Source organism: Drosophila santomea, chromosome 3R, assembly GCF_016746245.2.
Source record: "Drosophila santomea strain STO CAGO 1482 chromosome 3R, Prin_Dsan_1.1, whole genome shotgun sequence".
Taxonomy (NCBI): Eukaryota; Metazoa; Arthropoda; class Insecta; order Diptera; family Drosophilidae; genus Drosophila; species Drosophila santomea.
Window position 1 is genome coordinate 24,627,851 of NC_053019.2, and position 24,562 is coordinate 24,652,412.

At 44.7% G+C, this 24,562-nt stretch overlaps 10 protein-coding genes and 1 long non-coding RNA gene across 11 annotated transcripts; 8 read left to right on the top strand and 3 right to left on the bottom strand.

The window, feature by feature from the left end:
* The first annotated feature begins 9,957 nt into the window (after nt 1-9,957).
* LOC120453567 lies at nt 9,958-12,659 on the top strand. Its single transcript, XM_039638325.2, has 3 exons — nt 9,958-10,059; nt 10,794-11,915; nt 12,278-12,659. Exons 2-3 carry the CDS (start codon nt 11,647-11,649, stop codon nt 12,612-12,614), a joined length of 606 nt encoding a protein of 201 aa, XP_039494259.1. The 5' UTR covers nt 9,958-10,059; nt 10,794-11,646; the 3' UTR covers nt 12,615-12,659.
* On the bottom strand, nt 12,627-14,480 carry LOC120453566 (tRNA (adenine(58)-N(1))-methyltransferase catalytic subunit TRMT61A). Its single transcript, XM_039638324.2, has 3 exons — nt 14,225-14,480; nt 13,712-14,170; nt 12,627-12,995 (listed from the first exon to the last, which is right to left on the bottom strand). The coding sequence occupies exons 1-3, from the start codon at nt 14,391-14,393 to the stop codon at nt 12,664-12,666; spliced, it is 960 nt and encodes a 319-aa protein (XP_039494258.1). The 5' UTR covers nt 14,394-14,480; the 3' UTR covers nt 12,627-12,663.
* LOC120453568 lies at nt 12,913-13,708 on the top strand. The gene is made up of 3 exons (XR_005616543.1): nt 12,913-13,022; nt 13,080-13,512; nt 13,587-13,708. It is a non-coding gene; the product is annotated as an uncharacterized LOC120453568 (long non-coding RNA).
* Nucleotides 14,481-14,684: 204 nt separating the features above from the next.
* Nucleotides 14,685-15,556, top strand: LOC120453776 (60S ribosomal protein L34). The gene is made up of 3 exons (XM_039638617.1): nt 14,685-14,738; nt 14,921-14,995; nt 15,058-15,556. Exons 2-3 carry the CDS (start codon nt 14,931-14,933, stop codon nt 15,479-15,481), a joined length of 489 nt encoding a protein of 162 aa, XP_039494551.1. The 5' UTR covers nt 14,685-14,738; nt 14,921-14,930; the 3' UTR covers nt 15,482-15,556.
* Nucleotides 15,557-15,732: 176 nt separating this feature from the next.
* On the top strand, nt 15,733-16,176 carry LOC120451438. The gene is made up of 2 exons (XM_039635112.2): nt 15,733-15,816; nt 15,876-16,176. The coding sequence occupies exons 1-2, from the start codon at nt 15,782-15,784 to the stop codon at nt 16,174-16,176; spliced, it is 336 nt and encodes a 111-aa protein (XP_039491046.1). The 5' UTR covers nt 15,733-15,781.
* Nucleotides 16,142-16,622, top strand: LOC120451437 (phosphatidylinositol N-acetylglucosaminyltransferase subunit P). Its single transcript, XM_039635111.2, has one exon. The coding sequence runs from the start codon at nt 16,142-16,144 to the stop codon at nt 16,616-16,618; it is 477 nt and encodes a 158-aa protein (XP_039491045.1). The 3' UTR covers nt 16,619-16,622.
* Nucleotides 16,609-17,347, bottom strand: LOC120451436 (pre-rRNA-processing protein TSR2 homolog). The gene is made up of 2 exons (XM_039635110.2): nt 17,182-17,347; nt 16,609-17,118 (listed from the first exon to the last, which is right to left on the bottom strand). The coding sequence occupies exons 1-2, from the start codon at nt 17,305-17,307 to the stop codon at nt 16,657-16,659; spliced, it is 588 nt and encodes a 195-aa protein (XP_039491044.1). The 5' UTR covers nt 17,308-17,347; the 3' UTR covers nt 16,609-16,656.
* A 50-nt stretch (nt 17,348-17,397) lies between these two features.
* On the top strand, nt 17,398-18,345 carry LOC120451434 (DNA replication complex GINS protein SLD5). Its single transcript, XM_039635109.1, has 3 exons — nt 17,398-17,598; nt 17,660-18,113; nt 18,172-18,345. The coding sequence occupies exons 1-3, from the start codon at nt 17,488-17,490 to the stop codon at nt 18,291-18,293; spliced, it is 687 nt and encodes a 228-aa protein (XP_039491043.1). The 5' UTR covers nt 17,398-17,487; the 3' UTR covers nt 18,294-18,345.
* A 222-nt stretch (nt 18,346-18,567) lies between these two features.
* On the top strand, nt 18,568-19,780 carry LOC120451432 (UMP-CMP kinase). The gene has a single exon (XM_039635107.2). It carries the CDS (start codon nt 18,678-18,680, stop codon nt 19,449-19,451), a length of 774 nt encoding a protein of 257 aa, XP_039491041.1. The 5' UTR covers nt 18,568-18,677; the 3' UTR covers nt 19,452-19,780.
* A 170-nt stretch (nt 19,781-19,950) lies between these two features.
* Nucleotides 19,951-21,316, bottom strand: LOC120451433 (charged multivesicular body protein 2a). Its single transcript, XM_039635108.2, has 2 exons — nt 20,767-21,316; nt 19,951-20,706 (listed from the first exon to the last, which is right to left on the bottom strand). Exons 1-2 carry the CDS (start codon nt 21,077-21,079, stop codon nt 20,249-20,251), a joined length of 771 nt encoding a protein of 256 aa, XP_039491042.1. The 5' UTR covers nt 21,080-21,316; the 3' UTR covers nt 19,951-20,248.
* A 479-nt stretch (nt 21,317-21,795) lies between these two features.
* On the top strand, nt 21,796-24,296 carry LOC120451011 (exocyst complex component 8). Its single transcript, XM_039634330.1, has 6 exons — nt 21,796-21,912; nt 21,973-22,128; nt 22,183-22,513; nt 22,569-23,341; nt 23,401-23,930; nt 23,984-24,296. Exons 1-6 carry the CDS (start codon nt 21,831-21,833, stop codon nt 24,167-24,169), a joined length of 2,058 nt encoding a protein of 685 aa, XP_039490264.1. The 5' UTR covers nt 21,796-21,830; the 3' UTR covers nt 24,170-24,296.
* The last annotated feature ends 266 nt before the right edge of the window (nt 24,297-24,562 follow it).

Sequence of the window (24,562 nt, forward strand, 5' to 3'; positions counted from 1 at the left end):
TTCCAATGCAACTCGTACTTAAGCCATTCACTACACACTCTTGCCATCGTTTGAATTTCAAATGTTAGGAGGCGGCTTTTGGTGCTATATTAATATGTAAGCCGCACCAAAGCCAAACAGCAAACACAATAATTCGTCTATAATTTATACACAATTGTGGGTAAAATGTGTACAAGCATAATTTACACATAAACAAGCCACAAATCCAATCAGCCAATGCAGCAAACAAGGCTTAGAAGGGGATAAAGAAGTAGGAGCAGCAGCAGTAGGAAAAACCAGCTAGAAATGAAGAGGACCAGGTGACTGAGAAATTGATCAACGATGTGGCGGGACATAAACTAAAAGCTTATTTAACATTAATTTCGCCACGAAAATCACAGAGCAATTTTAAACATCGGTTACATGCGCTTGTTGGGCGCGGGGGGGGGACATCGGTTTTCCACGGGGGATTCCGACGATCCGTTGGAAGCTGCAGTCAACATGCGAAGCTCTGTTTTTCCCCATGCCCCACACACCTGCCCATCGGAGTCCAGTGTAATCTAAGCTGCCATTAAACAAAATACAAGAAAAAACTTACGAAAACATATGCTACATATTACCTCTGCGGGAAGGTGATGCATCTGGAGATGGGGCGAGGTGACGGAAGTAGAGAAGCGAGCTGCACCATGGGCTTAATGAGTTCGCAAAGTGAGTTCTTTTTTAAAAGAATCTTCTGATAGCATCTTGAAGTTGCAAGTAGGTGAAGTAAGGTATTTGATATTTGGGATGGCAGTGAAGATTTGTTCTTAAATAAAAATCACAAATAAATAAATAATATTTAGTTTAATCTTTATAATCCCTTAAATATTTCCCTAATAACACCCATTGTTCATCGACCTGCCGTGCAGTTTGGAGTTCGGCTCTTTGGCAGACAGCCGGGCCAGTCTTTAGTGGGAGACCCGTGCGCCGCAGCAACATCTCTCCAAGCTGAGCAATTGCACCTGCCTGGGCCAGATCTCCGCTCCTTGAAACCCACTCTGCTCTGCTCTGCTCTGCTCTGCTCTGGTTTGGTTTTGGTTTTGGTTTTAGTTTTGGATTTGGCTGGCTTTTGGGGCCGCTCCAGTGGGATGGCTATGGTGGATGGCTGGCTGGCAAGCGTACTCCGGCAAGCGAGGTACAAAGATTTAGAGCGACATTAGAGCAGTCAATCCATCATGACTGAACATTACCATAAATTACACAGAAATAATTGATTATTACGAGAAGACGGAGCCGAAAGACGGGGCCAACTTTTGCACATGCAACGGCTCCCACCGCAGCCGCTCTATTCTCATATGTGTGTGTGTGTGTGTGGCTTTCCTGTCCGTGTTAGCCATTACACTGGGCCAGACCTCAACTGGGTATCTTTCGATGCTCTACGCAGTTCGGACAGCAAACCGATTTAGTTTAAATTACGCTGGGAAGATGCGCGCCGACCTGGTCAACGGAAAGGTAACTCCCCAGTCAAGTCCTCCACTCAGTGGCAAATTAGCGAACTCTGGGGAAGGCTAAAATTCCTGACTGTGCACCGAAAAAAAATAGGTCAAAACAATCACGATTATATTTAAACTAATATTAATCTAACTATAAAATCTAGTTTTCTTATTATTATTTTAAAAAATTTATAAAGTATCATAGAATACATGTATATACTCTAGCATCACCAAAAACATCTATTCTTTTCTTTCTGTGTAGCTTAACTGCAATTCTTTTCAGAGTCTACTAAGCACTTTGAACTCGCAGAAATTGCAGTTAACATGGAGGGTTTTCCAGACTTATTACGCTCGCTGAATAATTGCAGAATGAAAGCGCTTTGGACGGCGAAATTTAATCAAAGTAAACAAGCAAATATTTGCCAATACTTCAACTGAAGTGATCTATCAGCTGAAATACGAAAAAAAAATGTTAGCTTCACCGTTTGCCAGTTTGGTTCGTTTTCCATTTGGGCACCTAGACAAATTACCAGCTATTTGCTTGATGTTTAAATGAAGTTTGAGTCGAGCTTGAAAGAGTTTCAAATTTAATTGGTACGCCTTTTGAAAAGGGGATTGACCTAAAATCAATAACTTACCTAACTAAGCTTTACTAAGCTATTATAATATTAGCTATTTAAAGATAGATATTTATTGTGCTAGTCCACAAAATAACAATTCAAAACCCAACCGCAATCCAAGGTTATTTACCCTTAACAACAAAGTGAAATTTCCCAATTTAAACGAACGCCAATGCCAAAGCTTTTTGTATTGTGCCGCCTTATAAATAGCCACTCTATAATGAGCTTAACAATCGTATGCAAAACAAACCGATGATATCTGTAAATGAAATCGGAAAAGCAAAAATAGAGATACAGATACGAGGACCATTGACGAAGCAACGATGAAACTTTGAATGATTGCGAAACGGCGATAATAGGAGTAAAAAAAGGAAAAGGATATTCGGCCTGTCGACTTGTCAATCTGCGATCGCATTGACACTTGAAGTTTATTATCCGCTGACATTTCAATTCTGATTGAAAATGGTATGCGGACGACTATGCGGATGGTTCGAAGACAAAAGCCCAACTTTCGATGGGAATCTGCTGCGCCTGATGGCTGATATTGATTGATCGTTGAATTTTTATTGAGTGATTGATACAAAAGGGAAATATAAGTGAGCCAAGCCAAAACAATCGTTTCAATTACAATAGGCTCCCAACTGTAGAAACTGGATGTGTAATTCGAAGAAGTTCAAAACCCCAATACCCCCTACATCTAGATGAAGCAGCGCCCTCAAAAATATTATTAGGCAATGAAATATGGAGTTTCCAAGGTGTTTGCACGCTCGGCTTCAAATCGACTTCGACTTCCACTTCCACTTCGACTTCAACTTTGTCTGGAGTTCAACTTTGGCTCTCCTTTAGCTAAACAGAAAAAAAAGTAATGTTCGCCTGCCGTTTCTCGGCTTCTTATCAAGATGCTTTCAATGTTTCGTTTAGGATTTTCATTTGTAGCATTTAGCTGCTCTATAAAACAAAAAAAAAAAAGCGCAGGCGACTCCTCTTCTGGCAATGTCAGTGCTATACGGCTGTGCACATAAAAATATATATAAACTTGTGGCCCGCTTTAGCCGACACTCGTAAATTACAATAAATTATGTTGAAACTGATTATTCCATACAATTTATGGGGCCCTTTTAAGTGGGCGTGTGCACTTTTATTTTATTGTGAATGATGATGTAAATGATGCTGGCATCGAGCCGAGCTCAAACTTTGGATGCCTGGCATTACGTTGGAGTTGAGCTCGGGTCAAATTGTTTTCGGGTGGCTGATGGGTTAATGAGGTTCAAGTTCTTGTTGAGCGGCCAAGTGCACGTAATGGCTCCTAAGATTGTGCAGCAAAAGAAGCTGATTTTGGTGGCTTTTTTTCCACTTCGCTTCGAGTTTTTATTTTTATTTATTTTTTTTTTTGGCAAATTTGTGAATGCACTTTTGGCAAAGGGAACGGTTGTGGGAGTGTGTTAACTGCGGCAACAACGAGCTCAGCCTATCAAGGGCCTCAAATCAGCGACTGAGCCAACAACATTCGACTTATAAAACACACACATCATCCCCACCCCCATTATCATCATCGGCAGGAGCCGGCGGATCGGGAATAGCCTTGGCAGCGGCGTAGCAAAAAATTTAATTAAGAAAATCAAGTCACAGGCCCAAAAAAAAAAAACTTAAGTAAAGTAAAGCTGCGTTGCGACAACAACAGCGAAGACGCGCTCCAGCTTTCATATCTGATTGAAAAGCGCAAAGAGCAAGGAGGAGACCCGCAGACACAGCCAGCCAGCCAAAAAAAAAATCGAGGGGAACAGCAAAACTGAGCTGAAAACGAGTGCAGCGCAAAAATTTGATGCGATTTGGATCAGTGCGACACAATGAGGAGGCCAATGAGGCAGGGACCACCAAAAGAGGCAGGAGACACAGGGCCATGTAGCGCAGGCATCCCAGTTTCTCTCCTCCACGCAGAGAAATCAGATCACTGGCCAGTTGACACTAGCAGATCTCCATAGTTATATAATTAAATTAAAATCTATATACGCAAGCTAATACACAATACTGTGGCATACAATATATACTACAATACTCATCAGCTTATTAACATAATTTTAGTTAGTCAGAAAAAGTGGGCTATGGCAAGGTTTTTTCTACCTAACTGACTTTTGATTTATAATATTAGGAAAAGGAATTTAGAATTTTAAATCAATTAAACAATTAACTCCCGGTACTACCTAAACACCTGCGTTTTAAACATTGCAAACACAATTTTAAGTATTCAATTTTTCTTAGTGTCGCTTGGCTGTTGTTTGGTTTTGTCAACGAACGGATTTCAATGATTATTCATTGGGCATGGCAGCCACAAGCCCGCACACAAGCACACTTGTCTGTGGCAAACAATTTCAGCAATTAGAATATCAAGCTATGCAGATCTTTTTCTCTTGTCTCAGCGATCCGCGGGCGATGCCAGCAATTGACATTGACTCAAAGGAGATCAAAATGCGCTTGCACACCCAGCCGCAACGAAGATCTGTGTGGCGCTTTAATGACATTTCTGAGGAACAACAACAACAAGAAGAACAACAACAATTGCTGCAGCAACCACAGCAACTACGGCAAAGACAACCCCAACCCCCCTTTCCACCCCTCCCTCCATTCAACTCCAATTTAGCCTGTGTGTGGCAGGCCGAAACGAAAGACTTAGGACACAAACTTGCAAATTAAAGAACATTAATTTTCGCCCAACTCGCGCACAGAGCGCAACAGAGAGATCCTTAACCGAAAACCAGACCGGGAGTTCCACCATTCCGTAGCTCCTGCCGCTGATTGATTACACCGGCCAGCAGGGCACAAAAAAAGCCAGTCAGCTCCACAGCCTTTTGGCCTGGGAAAAAATCATAATAATAATGATACATAATAAAAATGGAAAACTTCTAGACGCCATATAAATCAGAGCAAATATGAATTGCTGTTTGTGTCTGGCTCTACTGACTGTTTATTTGTTTGTTACTCGCTTTTTGTTCTTTTCACTGCAGTGGTTGTTGTTTTTGTTTGGTGCCGGAGTACTCGAGGCTTTTGTCAATTGCTATGGCACAGTGGCCAGAGCTTGGGAAATGGGGGAAAGTTTACAGAATTTATTTTATAAAATTGTTGTATTGTTTAACGAAATTTTATTCCTCAATATGAATACAAACTTTTCATATATTTATTTTTAGTTAAAATGTCTAAACTTAAAGTGTTTATATTGATGGCACATTAGGGTACCTCATCAAACAGCTACTAATAAAAATTTAAAAATAAGAAATGTGGTTTCGAATAAATACACGATTGTGTGACCCACTGTATTCAATTGAACTGCCTGCATTTCGGCATTGTTCCGCAGCCCTGCTCTTGTAATTCCGTCTGGCTCCTAGCGAGCTTTTGTGATCGCTGCTGCAGTTGCAGTTGCACAGGGAGTCGATTCTGCATCGCTCCTCACATTGCACACGATGCGGAGAGATCCGAGACACAAGGCTCAAGCCTCGGGACCAGACCAACCAGGCCAGACTCAGTTGTCGCCGTTTTGGCCCATTGTCTGTGTGGGAAAAAGCCCCGCAACTTCAAAAAAAAAAAAAAACCAAATAAAAGGAAAACCAAAAAGACAATGTATGCTAACCGATAGTTTTCAATGCCAAATGGTTTATGCATTCGACGGCTCATGGCAATCATAAAGCGAAAATACTTTGGCCGGACAATGCTTAAACGCCGCATAAATTCACTTTAAGCATCTCCCGGGAATCGGATAAGCATATGCGGCCAGTTTAACCCACATCTTGGAGTACGATTTGGTCCCGTCTCCAGAGCCGACGACTGCAACGACTGCAACTCCATTGGTGCCAATCATTATATTTTAACAGCTTGTTTGCTCGCTTGTTTTACAAATTGAAATCGCCAACGAAAATGTTACAATAAATTTAAATAAACACAAGCATTTTGCCGACAACGGCGATTGGGGCGAATACTTGGTGCCGTTTGTTGCGCCTGCCCGTCCGTCCTGCCTGGTTTCATTTCACTCGATACAGCGCGCTGTATCCCGAACCTAATCGCTGCGTTTAATTTACTTAAATTATACTAATGATCTTCAGCTGCCCCGGGTCCCAAGAGCAGAGCAGTCACAGTCACAGTCGCAGTCTCAGTCTCAGTCGCAGCCTCTCGAGGCAAGTCGGAGTCATTTGTTTTGGCTCGTTTATGGGGTAAGGCGGCTCAATTGATTTGGCCAAAGCAGCCGCCAAAGAGAGCCGACAACCGGAGACCGGAGCCCGGCGACCGGAGTAACCAAGAGATGTCCAGCTTCAAGTACCAAGCCAAAGACCAATCCGATACCCGGCTAGTGCGAATCCGAGTGTTGCGAGTGTCGCTAGATATGGCCTGACATTTAGATGAAGTGTCTGTGAATCTGAGCCGAGTCGGCGGCCTCTCGATTTCCAGCTGCGTTGGCCCGGCCAAGCTGCTCTTTTGGCCATCTAAATGTCGTCGTGTAATTCCATTCATAAACAAAACTTTAATTTTATTGCACACTGTAAGAAAAAGTCACATAAAATAGTACAACTATATTAAATTTATGAATGCAATTGGCGATCCATTTCTAAGCGTTTCTTTATTTGCATACCCAGTTTTTCTAGGATGTAAATCTAATAGAAAATTAAAACTTTCTGTGTACCTTCGAGTTGACATAGTCTGCCTCTTGGATAATGTGAAGGCGTTGGCTTCGTTTGGCTGGCAGTTGGATTCAGCCGGCTGCTGCATCAAAAACGATTATCATAGACCTCGAAATGGCTCAATTAGTTCTCCATGGAGCCCCGAGAATTGAGAATTGAGCTGCCTGCGGCTTCTCTGTGCGAAAGTTTATTGATTGGCATTGCATACCTGTTGAGTTGCAGTTGCTGCATAGCTCAAAGTTGTTTTTTTGTGGCAGAGAAACTTTATGTGCATTTTTTCGGTGCTTTGGGATTGAGCACAGAAGGAGCATTTCATTGGCCCCCACTCACTTTCGGCATACCGAGGACACTAAAGACCAAATCCATGGGAGCCAAGTGTGCCACCTAGGCATGCCATTGACACCCATGCGATTGTTGTTAATTAATTAAAAAGAAACACTCATAGGCGATTGCGTTGACAAGATAAAAATGGTCGAGCACACACAGATTCAGGCAAATAAAATAATACACATAAAAATGGCAAACGCTCGACTCCCCAACAGAATGCAATAAATTGTGACAAAAAAAAATGTCGGCTTCAAAATCTATATATTGGCTGCAACTTCAAGGTGCGACATTGACCCTGGTGCCACTATATTTGCTTTTGTGTTTCTCTACTTCGACTGTGTGTGGCACAAATCTAAAAAAAAAAAACACAGCTGAAAAAAAAATATAACGTTATCGGTGCAACTACAATAATGCATTGCATTTAAAAGTGCATAAAATGTTTATTGGAGTTGGAGTTTTCGGTTTTCCACGCCACGACAAATGAACTACACTGAACTACAAAATTTGCACAATGTCGTGGAAGTTTTTTAAGCTTCAAACTGCATATTTAAGTCTAAAATGAATTATTATTTTACATTTATTGAAGGGTTCAAAATTGTTTGTACTATGTAATTCATTTAAGAACTTCCACTTTTACTAATTAAATTATATTTTTGAGCACTTCTACACTTTTTTTAAGTTTTCATTTAATTGTATAACTTTTAACTTGCTGTCCACTGCAATCAGGCAGTCAGGGCCAAACTTAACCTTGCTAAAGCAGTTATTCTTGCCGTTGCAGTTGCAGTTGCAGTTGTGTGTTGCTGTTGCCGCCGATGTTGCTGCTGTTGTTGTTGCAGCTGCAGGCCATGGCACTTGCAACAACAGCAACTATATAGAACACAGCTGTGCAAAGCAAAATAAAACCAAAAAAAAAATCAAAAAACAATAAAAGAACAAATTATAGCCAAGTATTGGTACTTGAGGTAAAAACAAAAAACCAAAACGTAGAAACAATTATTGCCATTAGAAAATTGGAAATATTTTCCGCTGTTGTACGACTTTGCTATATTTTTTTTCTCACGGCTCGGGAAAAAGGCTTTCCTTTCACCAAAACCAAAAGGCAGAGGAAGAGGCAAAGAAAACGCGAAAGGAAAAATCATCTGTGGCATTGGCCAATTGGTTTGTCAATAAGCACAATTGAAATCAGCGATCATCTACGTAATTAGCCAGCAGCGGTATAAGAACCACCAAGTGGTGCTAAAACGCGAGAGGGCGAGAAGAAATGTAATTTGTTTTCACACAACATAATCAACATGATAACCCCAACCGAAAACGTCTTTAGATTGAGTCTAATGATGATAAACGCTTTTACTGTGAGGTAACTACAGACTCCTGACACCGACGCAAGTCTCTCCTTTTGCTGGCCAACTCCTGGCCTGCCAGACCCGCCAGATACTTTTGCTGGCAACACCACCACCACCAGCGAAAAGATACAGATACGACGACCGAGGACGTTGCGGAGGGTGTACGAATGGCTGGCTGGGCCAATAATAAGTCAACATTCCAAGGCGTGTTAAGAGATGCTCGATTAAATGCCTCAATTGTGGCTCATATTGAACACCAACGGGCAACGGGCATCGGGCAATGGGCGATGGGCGATGGGCAACACACAGTCTGAGCCAAAAGTCGACGATCAGGCCAACATCGACACCACACACCACCTGTCCGCAAAAGAAAAAAAAAAGTACAAAAAGATCGGGAAGAAGCAGCGGCAGCAAATAGCACGCCCCCACCAACGGTCAACTTGCAAGTCGGTGGTGCAGTTGGTGGTGCAGTTGATGGTGCTGGTGGTGTTGCAGTTGGTGGTGGTGCTGGTATTGTCTGCCTGACTTTTAGCACTGCTGCACCGCCGTTGCCGAGCGACTGGGCGAAATCGTTTAGTGTCGTACCTAACTAAGGAAACGTATTTTCAATATCGAAATTATTATTATTAGCTGACAGCAAATCGCAGTTTTCAACTGACTTTCCGCAGTTGTGGCCGTTTGCCGGCTCATGTTGTAATAAATGGACAGAGCCCAGATCGCCATACCTCTCTGTATGCCATACACTTTGTTGTATATGCTGTGCGGAGTGCTAATCAAAACAAAAGGGTTCCCTAAATGCAGCCAGGTTTATCGGGTCAATTGCAAAATTGGTTAAATGCGAATTGCAATGCCTTGCATCGATATGTTTTTAAATAGCCCAAAAGAGTGAAGAGTAATTTTATAAAACATGTTCACACATTGAAAAATATGATTGCAAAATTCCTGAATAAGTAGCAGCTTTGAAGTAGTAATTATTGTTAATTGCACGCTAATCAAATTATAACATTTTCAAGCTGTTTCTCTTGTGTATATAATAACATGAACTATAACAAGAAATATTTTACAGAAATGTTGCTTTACAATTATTAACTTTTAAGCTTGCTTATTATGTCACTTAAGATAGAAATAGCCTTGTTTTCTAACTTTTTTGTTTATTAAACATGATTAAATACCCTTTAAGGGTATCCACGTAATCGCTATTCCCAGAACTCACCGAGCGGCACTCGCTGGCATCAATTTTGCGCTCGTCCCTCGCTATCGGAGACTTTGGGGCCGGCTTCTAAAGGTGAGAAACTGGCCATATTGCTGGCGGGCGTAAGGCTGCACCCTGGTAACACACACACTGCACACAACACACACACACACACCCATCAGCGGCGGGACCACAGAGCCAGGTCGGCACAATTATATGGCATTTTGCGAGGAAACTTTCAATAAAAATAATCATAAGCAAATGAAATTTATGCACAACTAAGCAGGTGTTTAGTGACGAGTCAAGCGCACCGGTCAAGCGATTGTGATTCCAATGTTGGCCAAAAGGTGAAAAGCGACGACCCGCGAGACTCCCTCCGGAGCTGAATGGTGGAAATTCGTAACAGTTGTCGATTCATCAAACAAGATAATCCAACTTATAAATGGCCCAGCGTCTAACAAGGTGAGCTGTGTGATAAGCAACACGTTGCCATTGTGGCAATCGAATTACCGATCTTCCAATTAACTTACCAATAATGCGGCGTGGACCCTTTAATTTCAATATTTCCAATACTGCCAACTCACGCACTATCCACTGCTGCTGCAACCGAGCACAATAGACACATTTTGTTAGCAACAACGGGGGGCTAATCAACTTCAAACGAGAACAATTGCGCCGAACTCCGTTTTTGACAGGATCGATGGGAATTGCAAGTGGTTGGATGGGTTGCTTAGCTTGGTTAAGGGTATAAGGGGAATAAATAGTAGAAGCCCACCTCCGTGCAAAATGATTCAAGCCTATAATAAGTACAAAGGGTACTCAGATGGGTTAACTGATATCTCTGTGGAAAATTCAAATTCAAATTCGTTTCAATTGTTACAAAATATGAGGAATATTTGCATTTTACTTAGAGAAACCAACAAGGCGGCGGTGTAATAATTATTGAATCCAAAAAAAAGCAAGCTCATTTAATGAAATTCATTTGAAATCTAGTTTTAAATTGCGTGTCACAGCACATTGGTTTAATCTCAAATCTCAAAAATGTAAATTCAATTGCACGGAAAAGGTCATAAGGCAAGACTCTAATAATAAACAATGAATATTTATAATAAACTAATCGGGTGCCGCCCAAATCAGCAAATCGGAGGTGTATATGTTAAAAAGCAATAGAGTGTCTTATTCTTTTTGTTTTTCAGTTAATACCACATCGTTAGCTAATCAGGGAGGAGGAGCAACAAATTCCGTATTCGCAGATCAAAGCGAGCTGCGAGCACTTTGAAGATGGCAAAAACTGAATGACTACCGAGAACCCACTGCCATCGATGCAAAATGATTGAATTCAATATGGGGCTGGCACTTAACATCCATCAAAACACTAAACGAGGAGTATTTAGAATGGCAACCAGTTGTTGCCGGTTGCATGTTGTTGCCGGTTGACATATGAGCAGCAGCAACATCAGTTGCACCAGCAACAGCAAACAGCAGCAGCAACAGCAGCAGCAGCAACTGCGGCAGCCGCAACAAAGAAGAAAGGAACTTTTGCCGCCACACCAAAGTCCGGTGTTTTTCGATGAGAGCGGCTACTACACAGAAATCCTGGGCCAGAACACTGGGCAGACCTAACAAGCAGCAGCAGCAGAAGCGGCAGCAGAAGAAGCGGCCCAGAATTATGTAACAACCGCACTGGCAGTGGCCTGCAAATTTGCAAGTCAAGAGTCACTGGAGATGTCACTCTGCGCGGATGGACAACTCGGCGGACAGCTGAGCAAAGCGGCCGCCGCCTGGATTTTTCTTCGTTCATTCGATTCGATTCCAGCGCTGTTCGTCCGTTTGGTTGTTGAACTTAATCCCAGCATGATGGTGCAACATTCGGCGAGGGTCCGTTGTCCTGGCAAGGTTGTTATGGCCGCACACCGACACTTGTTTGTTTGTTTGTTGTGGCAAACACACACAGCGCAGGATTTCAACTGGATTAAACAGTAATACAGTAAGCAAGCACTCACTAGCCAGCCGCCCATCAACATCTGCCCTCCGAGAAAACCACCGAAGATGATCTCACGACGCGACAAATTGCTGCAGCAGCCGTGGGAGCAACTGCGGTACGCCCAGCACCGCGAGAAGGTCATGTCCGCCCGCCCAGCCATCGACACCCACTCGCCGCGCGCCCACGAGCACGTGCAGCGCAAGTGGAAGAAGCAGCAAGTGGAGCGGGAGCGCCAGCAGCAGATCGAGCGGGAGAACCTGAGACTCCTCCAGAAACTGGGCGACATAATGCGCACCAAGCGCATCAACAACCTCTGGCTGCAGCCGCGGCCCAAGTGAGTAGCCTTCTCTATGCTGCACGAAGTCAAAATGATTGTTATTCGTTTATCATTAAATACGGGATTGGATTTAGGAATGAATGCAAATTTTAACTGCTTTTATTAACAGACTAAGTACTTATTACCGATTTATTAGTCGGTAATCTCCAAAAAACGAACCTTTTCTCATTTTGCCTTATACTTTCACCTTAGCAACATATTTATAATTCAAATTAGTAACAGCTTTTATTGATTTATAATTCAAATTAGCAAAAGCTTTAATGATCTATTGATCAAAGCCATATACATTTGTTTTCCCAGAGAAAATGCGTTTTATAAATAAACTCCTTGTTCAACAACTGCTCACCTGATTCTTTCAGTTTTCTCAACCGCGAGAAGCTCTTTGCCACCCGCCCGTACTCCAGCCTGCCGGAAGTGGTCACCATTTACGGAAAACAACCGCCGGGACCACTCATCTATGGCATGCTGCCCAAACCGAATGTTGTGGGTCGTTGTCCCACCTGCAGCGGCAATCCGGAGCGCACCGAGGTGGCCATTCCCGAGCAGCGAACACCCTGGGCGCCCGAGAGAAAGTCCTGGAACCGAAAGAGCCAGGAGCAAGTGAAGTTGCATCGATGCTACCACTGCGGATCTGTAAAGACCAGCGAACGCAAGTACTTCGAGGAATTCTCGTACTCGTACTCCTACGACGAATGATGAAGCTCGTGGTTCGTGGGTCAAATAAAAGTAAATTCAAGTTTATTCATCAGGCCTTGGGTATATTTGGTGGCAAAGTGGCGAAGGTGAGGAAGCCCGTGTGACCGGGCAGGGTTTGCGGATTACTGGAGGTCAGGTACTTCTTCACCTCCTTTGGCGCCTTGCTCTCCTCGGCATTTGCTGCCGTCGTCGTCGTCGTCTCATCGGTTTTGGGCAATTTAAGGAACTCAAGATCGATGACGGGCAGCGTGCGAGTCTTCACCACGTTCTCCTGCTGCAGCACCTCCAAGGAAACAATCTCGTTGAAGCCCAGCTTGGTTAGCTCTTGAATGCTGCGCTGCGACTGCTCAATGCAGGGCGAAAACGAACAGAAACGACCTCCTGCGAAAAAAGGAAAGGGGAAATCAGGTTTACTCATTTTTCGCGATATTTCGCTTGCCTTCAATAATAATTACTCTATTATAGCTTCTAAAGATTTGAATATATTGGTGGCTAAGCTTTCCCTAACTTTTTTGGTACTTGATTTGCCTGACATTTTATGTGTGTGCCTCCAATACAGTAGCACCCTAGGTTCGGTGCAAACCCGCTGTACATTGGAAGCTTCCATCCGCCTAATGACAAACTCGCCCGGTCAGCCTGCCTTGGCCGCATCAAGTGTCAAAAGCGGGCTCATTCAATGTCAAACACGGTGAAATGGCAGCCGGACTGACTAGCTGACTGCATCTCTGGCTCACTGGATGGATAACTGACTGACCGACCGACAGTGTTGGGATATTCAAAGCGCTTTGGTACCTTTCCCCAATTAGGTACAATCAAAGAACCTATTTCCCGCTTTATCTAACTAAAGAAGTAAATGCCTGTTTACTTAAAATTGTTTTAAAAATAGTAGTACTACTTGGTAAGTACTACTTGGTAAAGCCCTCTAACTGGTACTAAACTTAAAACCATGCAAAACTAAACGATTCTATCTAGGTACAGTTTATTGCTTGTGTAAATGTACCAGGCCAGCCCAGTTAACCCAACATATCCGCCTGATTGCCGGATTGCCCGCAAAAGGGCGCTGACAACTAGTTGTCAACGCGATGTTGGCCACTCACCGGACAGCTTCAACGCCTTGAAGGCGTGCGGCACTGCGAGATCGGGCGCGGGCAGATCCAAGAAGACCGCATCGGCCTTTCCATCCAGCTCCGCGCCAAAGCCCAGATTGCAAACGTCCCGGTGATAGACGGTGACGAAGTCGGCGATACCATGTCGCCGGAACTCGTCGCGTGCCTGATCCGCTCGAGCTTCGTGGAAATCGAAGGTGTGCAGGTGGCCAGTGGGCTTCAGTGCTCTTAGAAAGTAGTGCGACAGTGAACCCGATCCTGTGCCCGACTCAACGACCACGGCACCAGGTCGGACCTCCAGCTGATGGATAATCATACTGATATCCGGCGTATAAATAATCTGCGTGCGGTGGGGCAGCGTTTGTGTCCAAAGTTCCGGCGTTGGCTGCAGGACGTGAGCCCAGCCCTTGGAGAGCTCCACTTTACTGCCATACTCCACGCCGATGATATCTGGAATAGGGATTAGGGTTAGTAGGGTCCATTAACTCAATAGCTTTAACTTACTTTCCACTTTTAGCGATCCATAATTGGTCTGGAAAATATGCGGTATTGTTTCGCCTTTTTTATTGACTATTTCGGGCACCGCTTCGATGGCATGCATGGAACTGACACTCAAGTAGAGGATGACCACATCTCCCTTTTCTATGTGGGTCTTGGGTTTCAGAAAACTCATGTTTTTCGTTTCAAACTGAAAGAACTCTTTTTTATTTACAAAATAGCCGCGTGCTTAAGCAATAGAGATGGGAGTTTGATAATCAACAGGCTATCGATAAGTTTTAGTGGAGTGGCGGGTCAGGGCTGCACAAACTCTAATAATTCATCATTTTACTTTTTGGAAGTTAACAAATTAAAAAGTCTACTAGCACAAATAAATATCTGGTCTTAGTACTAATTAATATGTATTTTATTAGTTAAATGTTGTAAAGGAAATTGTTTTGAAATTATCGATAGCAATTATTGTCATCGATTTTTCTTGCATCTCCAGATTCTCTTCTTCCTTCTTTTGATTTCCGGAGAGGTTTGTGTTTTAATTTTAATGAATATTTTGATTGCAAAAAGCGCTTTAGTGGCGTGAAATGTGATGCAAAACTCGCCCACTATGTAGTGGCAACGCACTTTTGATGTTCCGTCTTTGTTCTGTGATATTTTCCATGAATTCCTTGGGACTGGTGTTTATTCCGGGTGGCCAATTGGATTTAGAAGCTTTAAAATGGTCCAACGCTTGACTCTGAGGCGACGTCTGTCGTACAACACCCGCTCCAACAAGAGGCGCATGTGAGTAGCAGGTCATATACAGGATATCCAAGATTACTAAGGCCTCTTACATTTGTTTACAGTGTGCGCACTCCCGGAGGTCGTCTGGTGTACCAGTACGTGAAGAAGAACCCCACTGTGCCACGCTGTGGTCAGTGCAAGGAGAAGCTCCACGGAATCACGCCCTCCCGGCCCAGCGAGCGTCCCAGGATGTCCAAGCGCTTGAAGACCGTCTCCCGGACCTACGGAGGTGTCCTTTGCCACAGCTGTCTGCGGGATAGGATCGTTCGTGCCTTCCTCATCGAGGAGCAGAAGATCGTCAAGTCTCTGAAGAGCCAGCGTGAGGCTTTGGTCAAGCCCGTCAAGAAGGTTGTGGAGAAGAAGCCGGTGAAGGCCGCCGCCAAGAAGCCGACGGGAAAGACAGCCGGAAAGCCAGGTGCCAAGGCCGTTGGCAAGAAGCCCGCACCCAGGGGCGCTCCTAAGGGAGTCGTCAAGTCCAAGAAGTAATCACTTACTAAAAGGATTTGTTTGGAGCAATGATATTGGACACCTTTTTTTGTAATAAAGAAACTACAAAATAGAGAGGTTACTTAGTTTTAATTGGTAGTTGATATCCCATTGTTGTAAGTTCCTAAAACTTAATTTATAATAATATGTACTTAAAAATGAAGTAATCACATTTTTAAATATTAGAATTCACCAACCAGCTGTTTGCGAGATAAACAACCTTTAGTTGCTTCTTCTTCAAAAATTGCCATTCACTTTTTTCAATGACATGCGAGCATTTTCAGATTGGTTAAAACTTTTATGATGCCACAAATTGCAAATAAACCAAATGAATCGTAAGTTTAACTATTTAATAAAGAAATCGATATACACTTAGTTACATTTTTCTCAATAGCATAATAAGAGTGCCGTTCGAGACGCCACGGTTGGCCGAGATCGCCTACAAAGTCCTCAGTGTCGACAAGGAGCCGCGCCGGAATTTCGTGCAGAAAACGTTGAGCCTGGAAAACGATATCCTGGTTGTGAGTTTCCAGGCGGATCAAGTCAAGAGCCTGCGCACTGCCATCACCTCCTTCTTCGAGGGCCTGCTCCTCTGCCAGGACACCATCAAGCAGTTCGCAGACTCAAAGGAAGATAAGCTAATCCCCGAAGGCAACGACAATGCCGGAACACACTCCGGCTCCGACTCCGCATAGGGCGGTCTATGGTTTCGCCTTCTATATGCTGTTTACCGTCCTCTTCCTCGTCTACGTGAGTTGGGCCCTGCTCCCAGTGGAGTTTGGCCTGCACTCGTATTTGCCGGACAAGTATTTCGCCGTATTTGTGCCCTTCCTGGTGATGGTCTTCGCCTGGTTCTTTGCCTTCCTCATCTACCCTGCCATAAATCTTTCAATGACAGTAGATGTAGATTCCATTGCCTCGGTGGTGGATCCCAAGCTAGTGCTGCCCAAGGGCACAGAGTTCACCTCCTGGTCGCAGTTGCAAAAGGGCAAGGACATCAAGGATTCGACTTCGAAGAAGGCTTCTCCAGTTAACTGCAACCTGTGCAGGACTTTCCACCAACCCGTGACGCGTGCACCTATTGCACCACTGCGTTTTCTGGACCTCCAGGAAGTAAATACAGCGTATTACAACTAAAAAACTAACAGGCTTCTTTTTAATAATCCCTACGAAATTCACTTTCTTCGCACGGTGGTCCAGCCATCTTCTGGTTCCACAAACTCCTCAGCCTGCTGCTTTCGTGCCTGCGATCGAGTCATCCGCCCACTGCCACTGGGAGTGTCCTCGTCTCCCTGGCCCATTTGATCATCGTCCTCCTCGTCACTGTCGTCCATGTCCTCATCGGAAGACGAGTCCCCATCGATGGGCGTGTAAGTTATCTTAACATCCGGACGCAGCCACTCCTTGCCAGCGGGAAGTTTACTCAGTTCAGCCTCTATTTGTGGATACTGATTCTGCTGGGCCAACAACTTGTAGCGCAGCAGATTCCGGCAGATCTCCGGAATGGAGTCGTCGTCGCAGAGGGTGTTAAACTCCTGGTCCATCAGCTCCTCCAGAACCTCCTGCAGCTCGCCCTGCGTGATATTTTCATTGGACACACAGTACTGGTAGGTGTAGTCCATGATTTCTATGGCCACCTACAAACGGGCACTCGGATTAGGTTAGAAAATAAGACTATTTTGGGGTATTTGAGCAGCCACCTGTTGGCCATTGCGTCCGCCCATGCCATGCTCCACCGCCAGCCGGAGATCCTGCCAGTGGTTGAAGATCTTCTCTACAATCACCCGAAAATTCTTTTGGAATTCAGTTTGTTGTGTGGCTGCCATCGCATGCTTTTATGATATCGATAACGATTGGACGTGCGTATCAAAATAATGCCATTCACATCGAGTAAAAACAATTGAAACAGTGGTGAAAAACGTTGAAAGTAGTGGTGCACTGACATTCTCAAGGATTCGCAGAATTTGCGCCAAAATCTGCAAAATAATAAACAAATAAATAAAACCATGTCGGATGTTGAAGACGTGCCCGAAACGCAGCTGGAAATCGATGACACCGAAGGCGCAGAACTGGAGGATGAGGATGATGACGACATGGAACAGATTACAGCGCAAAAGGTAAGGTAAATCCAAATGGAGCTCTTGAAAACACCAACAAATCACTTGCTAATTTGGCTAGGTTCTGGAAATCCTAGAAACCGCCTGGATAAATGAAATGTGTGCGCCGGAGATCCTGCCCAGTCAGGCGGACATGCTGGAGCTGATGGTCTCCCAGGTGGCCCACATGGAGGAGCAGATGCGCGACCTGGACAAGAACGATTTCCGCGCGGTGGTGCACTCCATGGAATTGGAGAGGGTGCGCTACATAATGGCCAGTTATCTGCGTTGCCGCCTGCAGAAAATCGAAACCTTCACGCAGCACATCCTCAACCAGGAGGCGGGTCGTGAGCCGGACGACAAACGTCTGTCTCCCGAGGAGACCAAGTTCGCCCAAGAGTTTGCGAGTAATGTGGATGAGTACTTCCACAAGGTAGCCACCCAGTACATGCCCAATCAGCAGAGAGGAGAGGCGGAGCAGAGGATTGTGACCCCCAATTTGATGAGCCATGTCTTCCTCAAGGCAAATGTGGCGGGTAATAATCCTTTACCATTTAATTATGATAACCGCTAAGCTCCTTTTTTGCTTTTCAGTGCCCGCTGTGATCGTGGGCGTCGATGATGAGGAGGTGGACATGGCGGCAGGCTCCCAGCACATTATTCCCTACCAACTAGTGGCCGACTTGATACAAAACAATCAAGCGCAGCTCATTTAATAGACTTATTTAGCAGGTAGTATACATGGTAATAAAAAGAATGAAAATCAAACGATGAAAGACTACAAAGGGTATACCCCAGCTCAAGCACTGTAGAGCTTCTGTCTTAAAAAGAAGTAGTTCAAAAATATATTAAATAATTAATTTAATACTTCTGATATGCAACCGGAAGTAAACTGCACAAAGTGCCATTCAAATTGGTACGCTTCGCGCTAAAGGCGGCGCCAGTGTTGGTCAATGCGCGCCCGCGAACAGCTGCGCTTGTGCGTGACGTCACAGGGTGTTACGTTTCCAGTGGAAAACAGTGGTGAGGTGTACTGCAGGCGGCACTCCATACACACGCACACACACCACGCCACCAATTAGCCCCCAGTTCAGTCGTCAATGTGGCGGGCTTTGGCACGAACGACGTGGAGAGCAGCTGCCAACGATTGCGGGTCACCAGGATTCCGTTTTGCACCAACAACGCTGACGCAGCAGCAATTGCGACATTCCAAGGCCAGCAAAAGGTACACCACCAACACAACCACCTCCACAGCCCCACCACACAAAATCAGAATCGGAATCATGAGTGTGGAGAAGCCAAAGGTTGTCTTCGTCTTGGGCGGTCCCGGGGCCGGCAAGGGCACCCAGTGCTCTCGGATTGTGGATCGCTTCCAGTTCACCCACCTCTCGGCGGGAGATCTGCTGCGCGAGGAGCGTTCGCGTGAGGGCTCCGAATTTGGTAACCTCATCGAGGACTACATACGCAATGGCAAAATTGTGCCCGTAGAGGTCACGTGTTCGCTGCTGGAGAACGCCATGAAGGCGTCGGGCAAGTCGCGGTTCCTCATCGACGGCTTCCCACGCAACCAGGATAATCTCGATGGCTGGAATCGCCAGATGTCCGAGAAGGTGGACTTCCAGTTTGTGCTGTTCTTCGACTGCGGCGAGGATGTGTGCGTGCAGCGGTGTCTGGGCCGCGGGCAGAGTGGCTCCGGACGGACGGACGATAATCTGGACAGCCTGAAGAAGCGCATCTCGACCTACAACAACGACTCGCTGCCCATCATCAAGTTCTTCGAGGGCGCCGGCCAGGTGAAGCGGATCGATGCAAGTCCCGATGCCGAACAGGTGTTTGGGGAGGTGGAGAAGATATTGGTGGCCAGCGGCTTCTAGATTTCGTGTTCTTATTCCGGTTATGTGTGTAGTGCTATCCTTACCATTCAATTGTACCCCCCAAAAATATATACGCTTGTTAATAGTAATGCATAAGGTAAAAAGTACCTCCACCCCGATAAGATACCAGATACACACATGAAGTATACCCAATTAAGGAATGGAAAGTGGTACACTCATACTTTGTAATATGGTAAATGGTAGACCAAAAGTAATGCTTGAATTATATGTTATCTAAAGCAATTGAATTGAGTTTGAAGAAAACTATCTAAAGTTAAGGAACGTTGAAGCGCAATAAACAATAAATGGAAATCACCTGTTCACATTAAGACATTTAAAACAAGTTTGCTTATTTATACAAGTGCTATGTGCTCTCTTTAATATGAGTACCTGAAGCAGTAGTTCGTTTTATGCAGATAAAGACACTTTTTTACAAAACACAAAATTTGTAGTTTAAGCTGAAAATATGTATATGCTAATTAACTAAAGATTTTGGAAATTCCTTTGCTTAATTTTATTGAAGACAGGCATGAAATGTTTAAATATTTTAAAATACCGAATATTGCATAGCTCTAAAGTAACAAGTATTGCGAATTTGTTGTAGCTAGACTGTGCGATTTCAGCACCACCTAGTTAATTCCATTATAGCTTGTAAATGGTATTTACTCATCGATTTTTCAAACACGCAGCGAACGAAAATCACAAGCATTCTCTTTAATATAACATTCGCTTCTGGGAGATACAAACGGGTGGTGGCTCTTACTTAAGATGGATAGGCAGTGGAGTTTAGGATCGGCTCAATCCTTGCGCAGCTTATCCAGGCGCGCCTGCAGATCCGCATCGGCATCCGACATGGGTGATGAGGCACCACTGCCACCCGGAGCTCCCGGACCACCAGCGCCGCCTCCACCAGCTCCTCCTCCGCCGGCAGCTCCACCACCGCCAATGCCACCAGCGGCCACAGCCTGTGCTTTCTGGGCGCCAGCGCCGCCAGCTATGGAAAGGGAACCGGAGGCAGAGGGAAGGTCACCCAGCTGTTCGCCCAATTGCAGACCCAGTTCGTCTAGCACCTGGGACACAACAGCATCCGTCTCCTCCTCGTCGCCCTCATCCTCCATGGCGTCATCGATAGCATCGTTGATCATCTCCTCCTTCATGTCCATCATTTCCGACTGCTTCTCGAAGTCCTGCAGGATCTTCTGGATTTGCGGGAGATTCAGCTGGCGGTTCATGTTCTGCATGGCCTTTGTAACACCTGAACAACGAGCATAATCAGTTGATAAGCCGATGAATCAGCTGCGTATCCAATGTTTACCTTTCATGGCCTGTGCCATTGTGTTCTGTGACTTGAGTGTCTGGATTTTGAGGGACACCGCCTGGATGTTCGCCTTCATCAGCATGAACTTCTTGGCATACCGCCGGGTGCGCACCAGATCCTTGGCCATGATCTTGACGGCATCCATTTGACCGTCCTTGGCCATCTTCTTGATATCCGCGATGATCTTCTTCTCCTGCTGCTCCATTTTCATCCGCTCGCGGTCCAGATCTCGCATCGCTTTGTTCAGCGCCCGCTGATTCTTGCGCAGCATCTCATCGGGGCTGATCTTCTTGCCGAATAGCCAGTCCATGTTTAAGCAGTTCTTAACTTTAAGATTCAATTACAAAGTATGACGGAGTTTCCTAAAGATTACTCATCAACCAAAACAAAAAGCGCAGGGTGTGTGCGATTGTGAGGTGGCCAGGCGTGTTGACGCTTGCGTGCGAATAGCGTAAATGTGAAGAAGAAGCTTTGCCGGTGCACTTATGTTAGAAGTGTTTACACTGCAACAAAATGCATACGCAACAGGTGGCAAGTATATTTATATTTAACAAAATAAGTGACTATGTAAATCCATCTATGTAAATAGTAAATACAAATAAATATTTTGTTTGTTGATTTCTAACAGATTTTTTACATTGTTGTTCATATTTTAAGGTTGAGTTCGAACACTTACCTTACCTACTACGAAAATCCAAACAGTAAACACGAATTCATCTAATTTATTACTTTCTAAGAAGATATCTTCGACATAGTCTTTTATATTTTAAAATTGAGGTTGAATAAAACTTTTCAAAAGTTTTAATTCTTATTCATACTTACTAAGATAATCCTAAGACTGAATACAAAAAAATCGGAATGTTGATTTTCAACAGTTCATTTTATTTAATTTTTAGTACGCATTAACTTTTGTAAGGTTTTTATTATTATATTTAGCTATCTTTTAACTAAATTTAACTAAATAAATATGTTGTAACTTTTATGATATGTTATATTAGTAAGCCGCAGTGAAAACATGACATTTTCCAATGTATCAGCAACCTTAGAATCGTTCGTCGTGAATGGCTCTGCCGTCAGCTGCAGTTTACATTCCAATCAAAACCATGAAGGAGTTCGATGATTTTAATTTCAGCGTTGAGAAATGTAAGTTTTTCTAAGTTTTCTAAGTCTAAATCAGTATATTAATAAGTACATCTCTGGCAGATACCAAGGACCTGACACGAGAATGTGTGGGTGGCAGCGATTTGCAGCAGCGAAAAAAGGAAATCGAGGCCTACAACGAAACTACGGCCGCAACGCTCAAGCAAACATGCAAAAAGAACTATATGGAGTTTATACAGACGGCCAAGGAGATATCACGTAGTCTACGCCCCCCAATATCTAAATACGCTTGTTAATGTGTTCCCATTGCAGATCTCGAGTCGGAAATGTACCAACTATCGCACATTCTGATTGAACAGCGCAATATTCTGGCCACCATGACGGATGGCAAGACCTCCAGTCACCTGAAGGCAGAGAGTTTGGAGGCGGAGAGCACTGCGGCGACGGATGATCTGGAGAATAGCCATGCCACGCGGGCGGTCAAGGAAATGGTCCAGGGCTTCAATGGCAATCTGGAGGGAAAGACCTTCCTCAACGAGGGAGCCCTGATTGAGTTGGACGGCAATGATTACCGACCCATCCAGAGGGTCTTCTTTTTCCTCTTCAACGATGTACTGATTGTCTGCAAAGTGAAGCATGATAAGTAGGGTTTTCCTTAAGTGAAGCTTTAGCAAAAACTAATGTGTAATTTTTTCAAGGCGCTTGGATTTCCTCACCGAGTACGACCCCAAGAAAATAGCCGTGATCAACATCAAAGACTTGGATGGCGTCAAGAATGCCATTAATATAATCACTCCAGATGGTTCCAAGATCTACCAAAGTATCACGGCTGCTGGGAAAACCGAGTGGATCGAGAAGTTGGAAGAGGCCTTTCGCTTTGACCAGCAAAAGAAACCAAAGAAGGGTCAGGCGCCACAGCCTCCAACTCGGGCCAAACAGCAGTCTAAATCTTCGACGCCGGAGAAGGAAACCACACCCCAGAGTCCTGGAGAGCCAAAATCCTTGGAGGACGAAACACCCGAGTGGCTTAGCACGGCCAGTGAAGAGATTCAGACCTTGGTGGCCCAGCGGCATTTCGAGGATGCCCAGGAGCTGATAAAGCGAACCCAGGAATTTTTGCGAAACGACAACAGGAAGAAGGTTCCACAGGCGGACGCCATTGAAACCAAGGTGAAGCAGCAGGAGCAGAAGCTGATCAGTGTGCTGCTCAAGGAGCTGTCCAACAGTCACAATAGGAATCTGCAGATCGCGCTGAGAGCCGCCAAGAGGCCCCTGAAGATCCTTGTAGAGATGGGTCGCTATCGCCAGGCGAGTGCCACTCTGCTGAAGGTCTGCGCCGTCAGTTTGCGGGTGGCGCAACGGGAGGCGCGCAGGAATAATGCGGATATATCGGAACTCTTTTTCTGTGATCTGACGCAGGTGGCCTGTGATTTTCTCACCGCCTTTGAGAAGCAACCGGCGTGCGTCAGTGGTAAGCTACAGCCATATTTCCGTCTGGATTTGAGTATAACTAGAATCTAATTCTTGCAGCGCTCGTGGTTTGGTGCAATGCGGAGCTGCAATACTTTGCCAGCCAACTGATCAAGCATTACCTGACCAAGGGAACTTCCCTGGAGTCAGTGGCCAAGTGTGTGGAGCGAGTGCGCAAGCCCTCGACGAAGCTTACCGAGATTGGGCTGGATATCAGTTATCATTTGGAAGGTCTTTTGCGCACTACACTGGAGTCGCTGATAGAGGAATCCAAGGAGCGACTGCTGGACTCCGTGGGTCGCACTGAGGAGAGCTGGCAGCCGTACAATTTGCAGACCAAGTCAAATCTAAAGCGTCTGCTCCTGGAGCTCGATGTGTTGGGTATCGATGTGCGAGCCCAGGCGACGGGCGACACCTGGATAAATCTCACCCAGTCGACAGTGGTTTTCATCAGACACTTCCTGCAGCTCACCGAGTACTGTGGTTGTCTGGCCAAGTGCGAAACGCTACTGCAAAGCCTGGAACTTCTTCTAAAAGAGCTGTTCATTGCCCAGCATTCGTTGAAACCGCCCAGCGACATGGCCGTGGATGTAAGTTAGACAACCGCTTAAATGTAATCCTTTTCAAGCATGTCATTTTACAGCCCAACTTTGTGATGAAGAACAAAGTTTTTCTGGTGGACAACCTGCTGCCCATCGCCATCGACAAGTTCCGACAGATTTCTGGGCGCCAATGCGAGGGACTGCGGGAGTTGCACACGAAAATGTCCCGCCAGCAAGGTGCACCATTGCCGCGCCAGCGAAGCGTATACACCACAGATGTGTTTTAGATGCAATCCGAGGGGATTTATTTTCGATTACATATAATTTTTTATTTTTTCGTTTTGCTTCAATTATTTATAATATAATTATATACATATATAACCACAATAATAATAATATTTGTAAAATTAAAAATCGAAGCGTGTGCTGCACTCTATCTCTTGCTTATTACAATTTCGCCGCTCGCATTATATATATAATTGTAAATATATATAAATCGATTCGTTTTTTGTTGTTTTCATATATACTCTAAACACTAAACAATTTAGCTGTGTTTTACTTTTCGGTTTCGGTTGTTGACGCCGCTCTTTTGGGCTCTTAGCTGCTCAAAATATAGGATTTTACACTTGGTTCTGAAGAGTTGAGTTTGATTCACACAGATAATTCCTCGATTTCCTCAT

Bases quoted from the DNA above. Each gene is read 5' to 3' on its own strand.
- LOC120453567 (XM_039638325.2), top strand. From the start codon at position 11,647: ATGATCTCACGACGCGACAAATTGCTGCAGCAGCCGTGGGAGCAACTG. The intron at 11,916-12,277 runs GTGAGTAGCCTT...TGATTCTTTCAG, and splicing joins TGGCTGCAGCCGCGGCCCAA to TTTTCTCAACCGCGAGAAGC.
- LOC120453566 (XM_039638324.2), bottom strand. From the start codon at position 14,393: ATGAGTTTTCTGAAACCCAAGACCCACATAGAAAAGGGAGATGTGGTC. The intron at 14,171-14,224 runs GTAAGTTAAAGC...TCCCTATTCCAG, and splicing joins TGGATCGCTAAAAGTGGAAA to ATATCATCGGCGTGGAGTAT. The intron at 12,996-13,711 runs GTGAGTGGCCAA...CTTTTTTCGCAG, and splicing joins CAAGGCGTTGAAGCTGTCCG to GAGGTCGTTTCTGTTCGTTT.
- LOC120453776 (XM_039638617.1), top strand. From the start codon at position 14,931: ATGGTCCAACGCTTGACTCTGAGGCGACGTCTGTCGTACAACACCCGC. The intron at 14,996-15,057 runs GTGAGTAGCAGG...ATTTGTTTACAG, and splicing joins CGCTCCAACAAGAGGCGCAT to TGTGCGCACTCCCGGAGGTC.
- LOC120451438 (XM_039635112.2), top strand. From the start codon at position 15,782: ATGATGCCACAAATTGCAAATAAACCAAATGAATC. The intron at 15,817-15,875 runs GTAAGTTTAACT...TTTTCTCAATAG, and splicing joins GCAAATAAACCAAATGAATC to CATAATAAGAGTGCCGTTCG.
- LOC120451437 (XM_039635111.2), top strand. From the start codon at position 16,142: ATGCCGGAACACACTCCGGCTCCGACTCCGCATAGGGCGGTCTATGGT.
- LOC120451436 (XM_039635110.2), bottom strand. From the start codon at position 17,307: ATGGCAGCCACACAACAAACTGAATTCCAAAAGAATTTTCGGGTGATT. The intron at 17,119-17,181 runs GTGGCTGCTCAA...GCCCGTTTGTAG, and splicing joins GCGGACGCAATGGCCAACAG to GTGGCCATAGAAATCATGGA.
- LOC120451434 (XM_039635109.1), top strand. From the start codon at position 17,488: ATGTCGGATGTTGAAGACGTGCCCGAAACGCAGCTGGAAATCGATGAC. The intron at 17,599-17,659 runs GTAAGGTAAATC...TAATTTGGCTAG, and splicing joins AACAGATTACAGCGCAAAAG to GTTCTGGAAATCCTAGAAAC. The intron at 18,114-18,171 runs GTAATAATCCTT...TTTGCTTTTCAG, and splicing joins CCTCAAGGCAAATGTGGCGG to TGCCCGCTGTGATCGTGGGC.
- LOC120451432 (XM_039635107.2), top strand. From the start codon at position 18,678: ATGTGGCGGGCTTTGGCACGAACGACGTGGAGAGCAGCTGCCAACGAT.
- LOC120451433 (XM_039635108.2), bottom strand. From the start codon at position 21,079: ATGGACTGGCTATTCGGCAAGAAGATCAGCCCCGATGAGATGCTGCGC. The intron at 20,707-20,766 runs GTAAACATTGGA...CTCGTTGTTCAG, and splicing joins AATGGCACAGGCCATGAAAG to GTGTTACAAAGGCCATGCAG.
- LOC120451011 (XM_039634330.1), top strand. From the start codon at position 21,831: ATGGCTCTGCCGTCAGCTGCAGTTTACATTCCAATCAAAACCATGAAG. The intron at 21,913-21,972 runs GTAAGTTTTTCT...CATCTCTGGCAG, and splicing joins TAATTTCAGCGTTGAGAAAT to ATACCAAGGACCTGACACGA. The intron at 23,931-23,983 runs GTAAGTTAGACA...GTCATTTTACAG, and splicing joins CCAGCGACATGGCCGTGGAT to CCCAACTTTGTGATGAAGAA.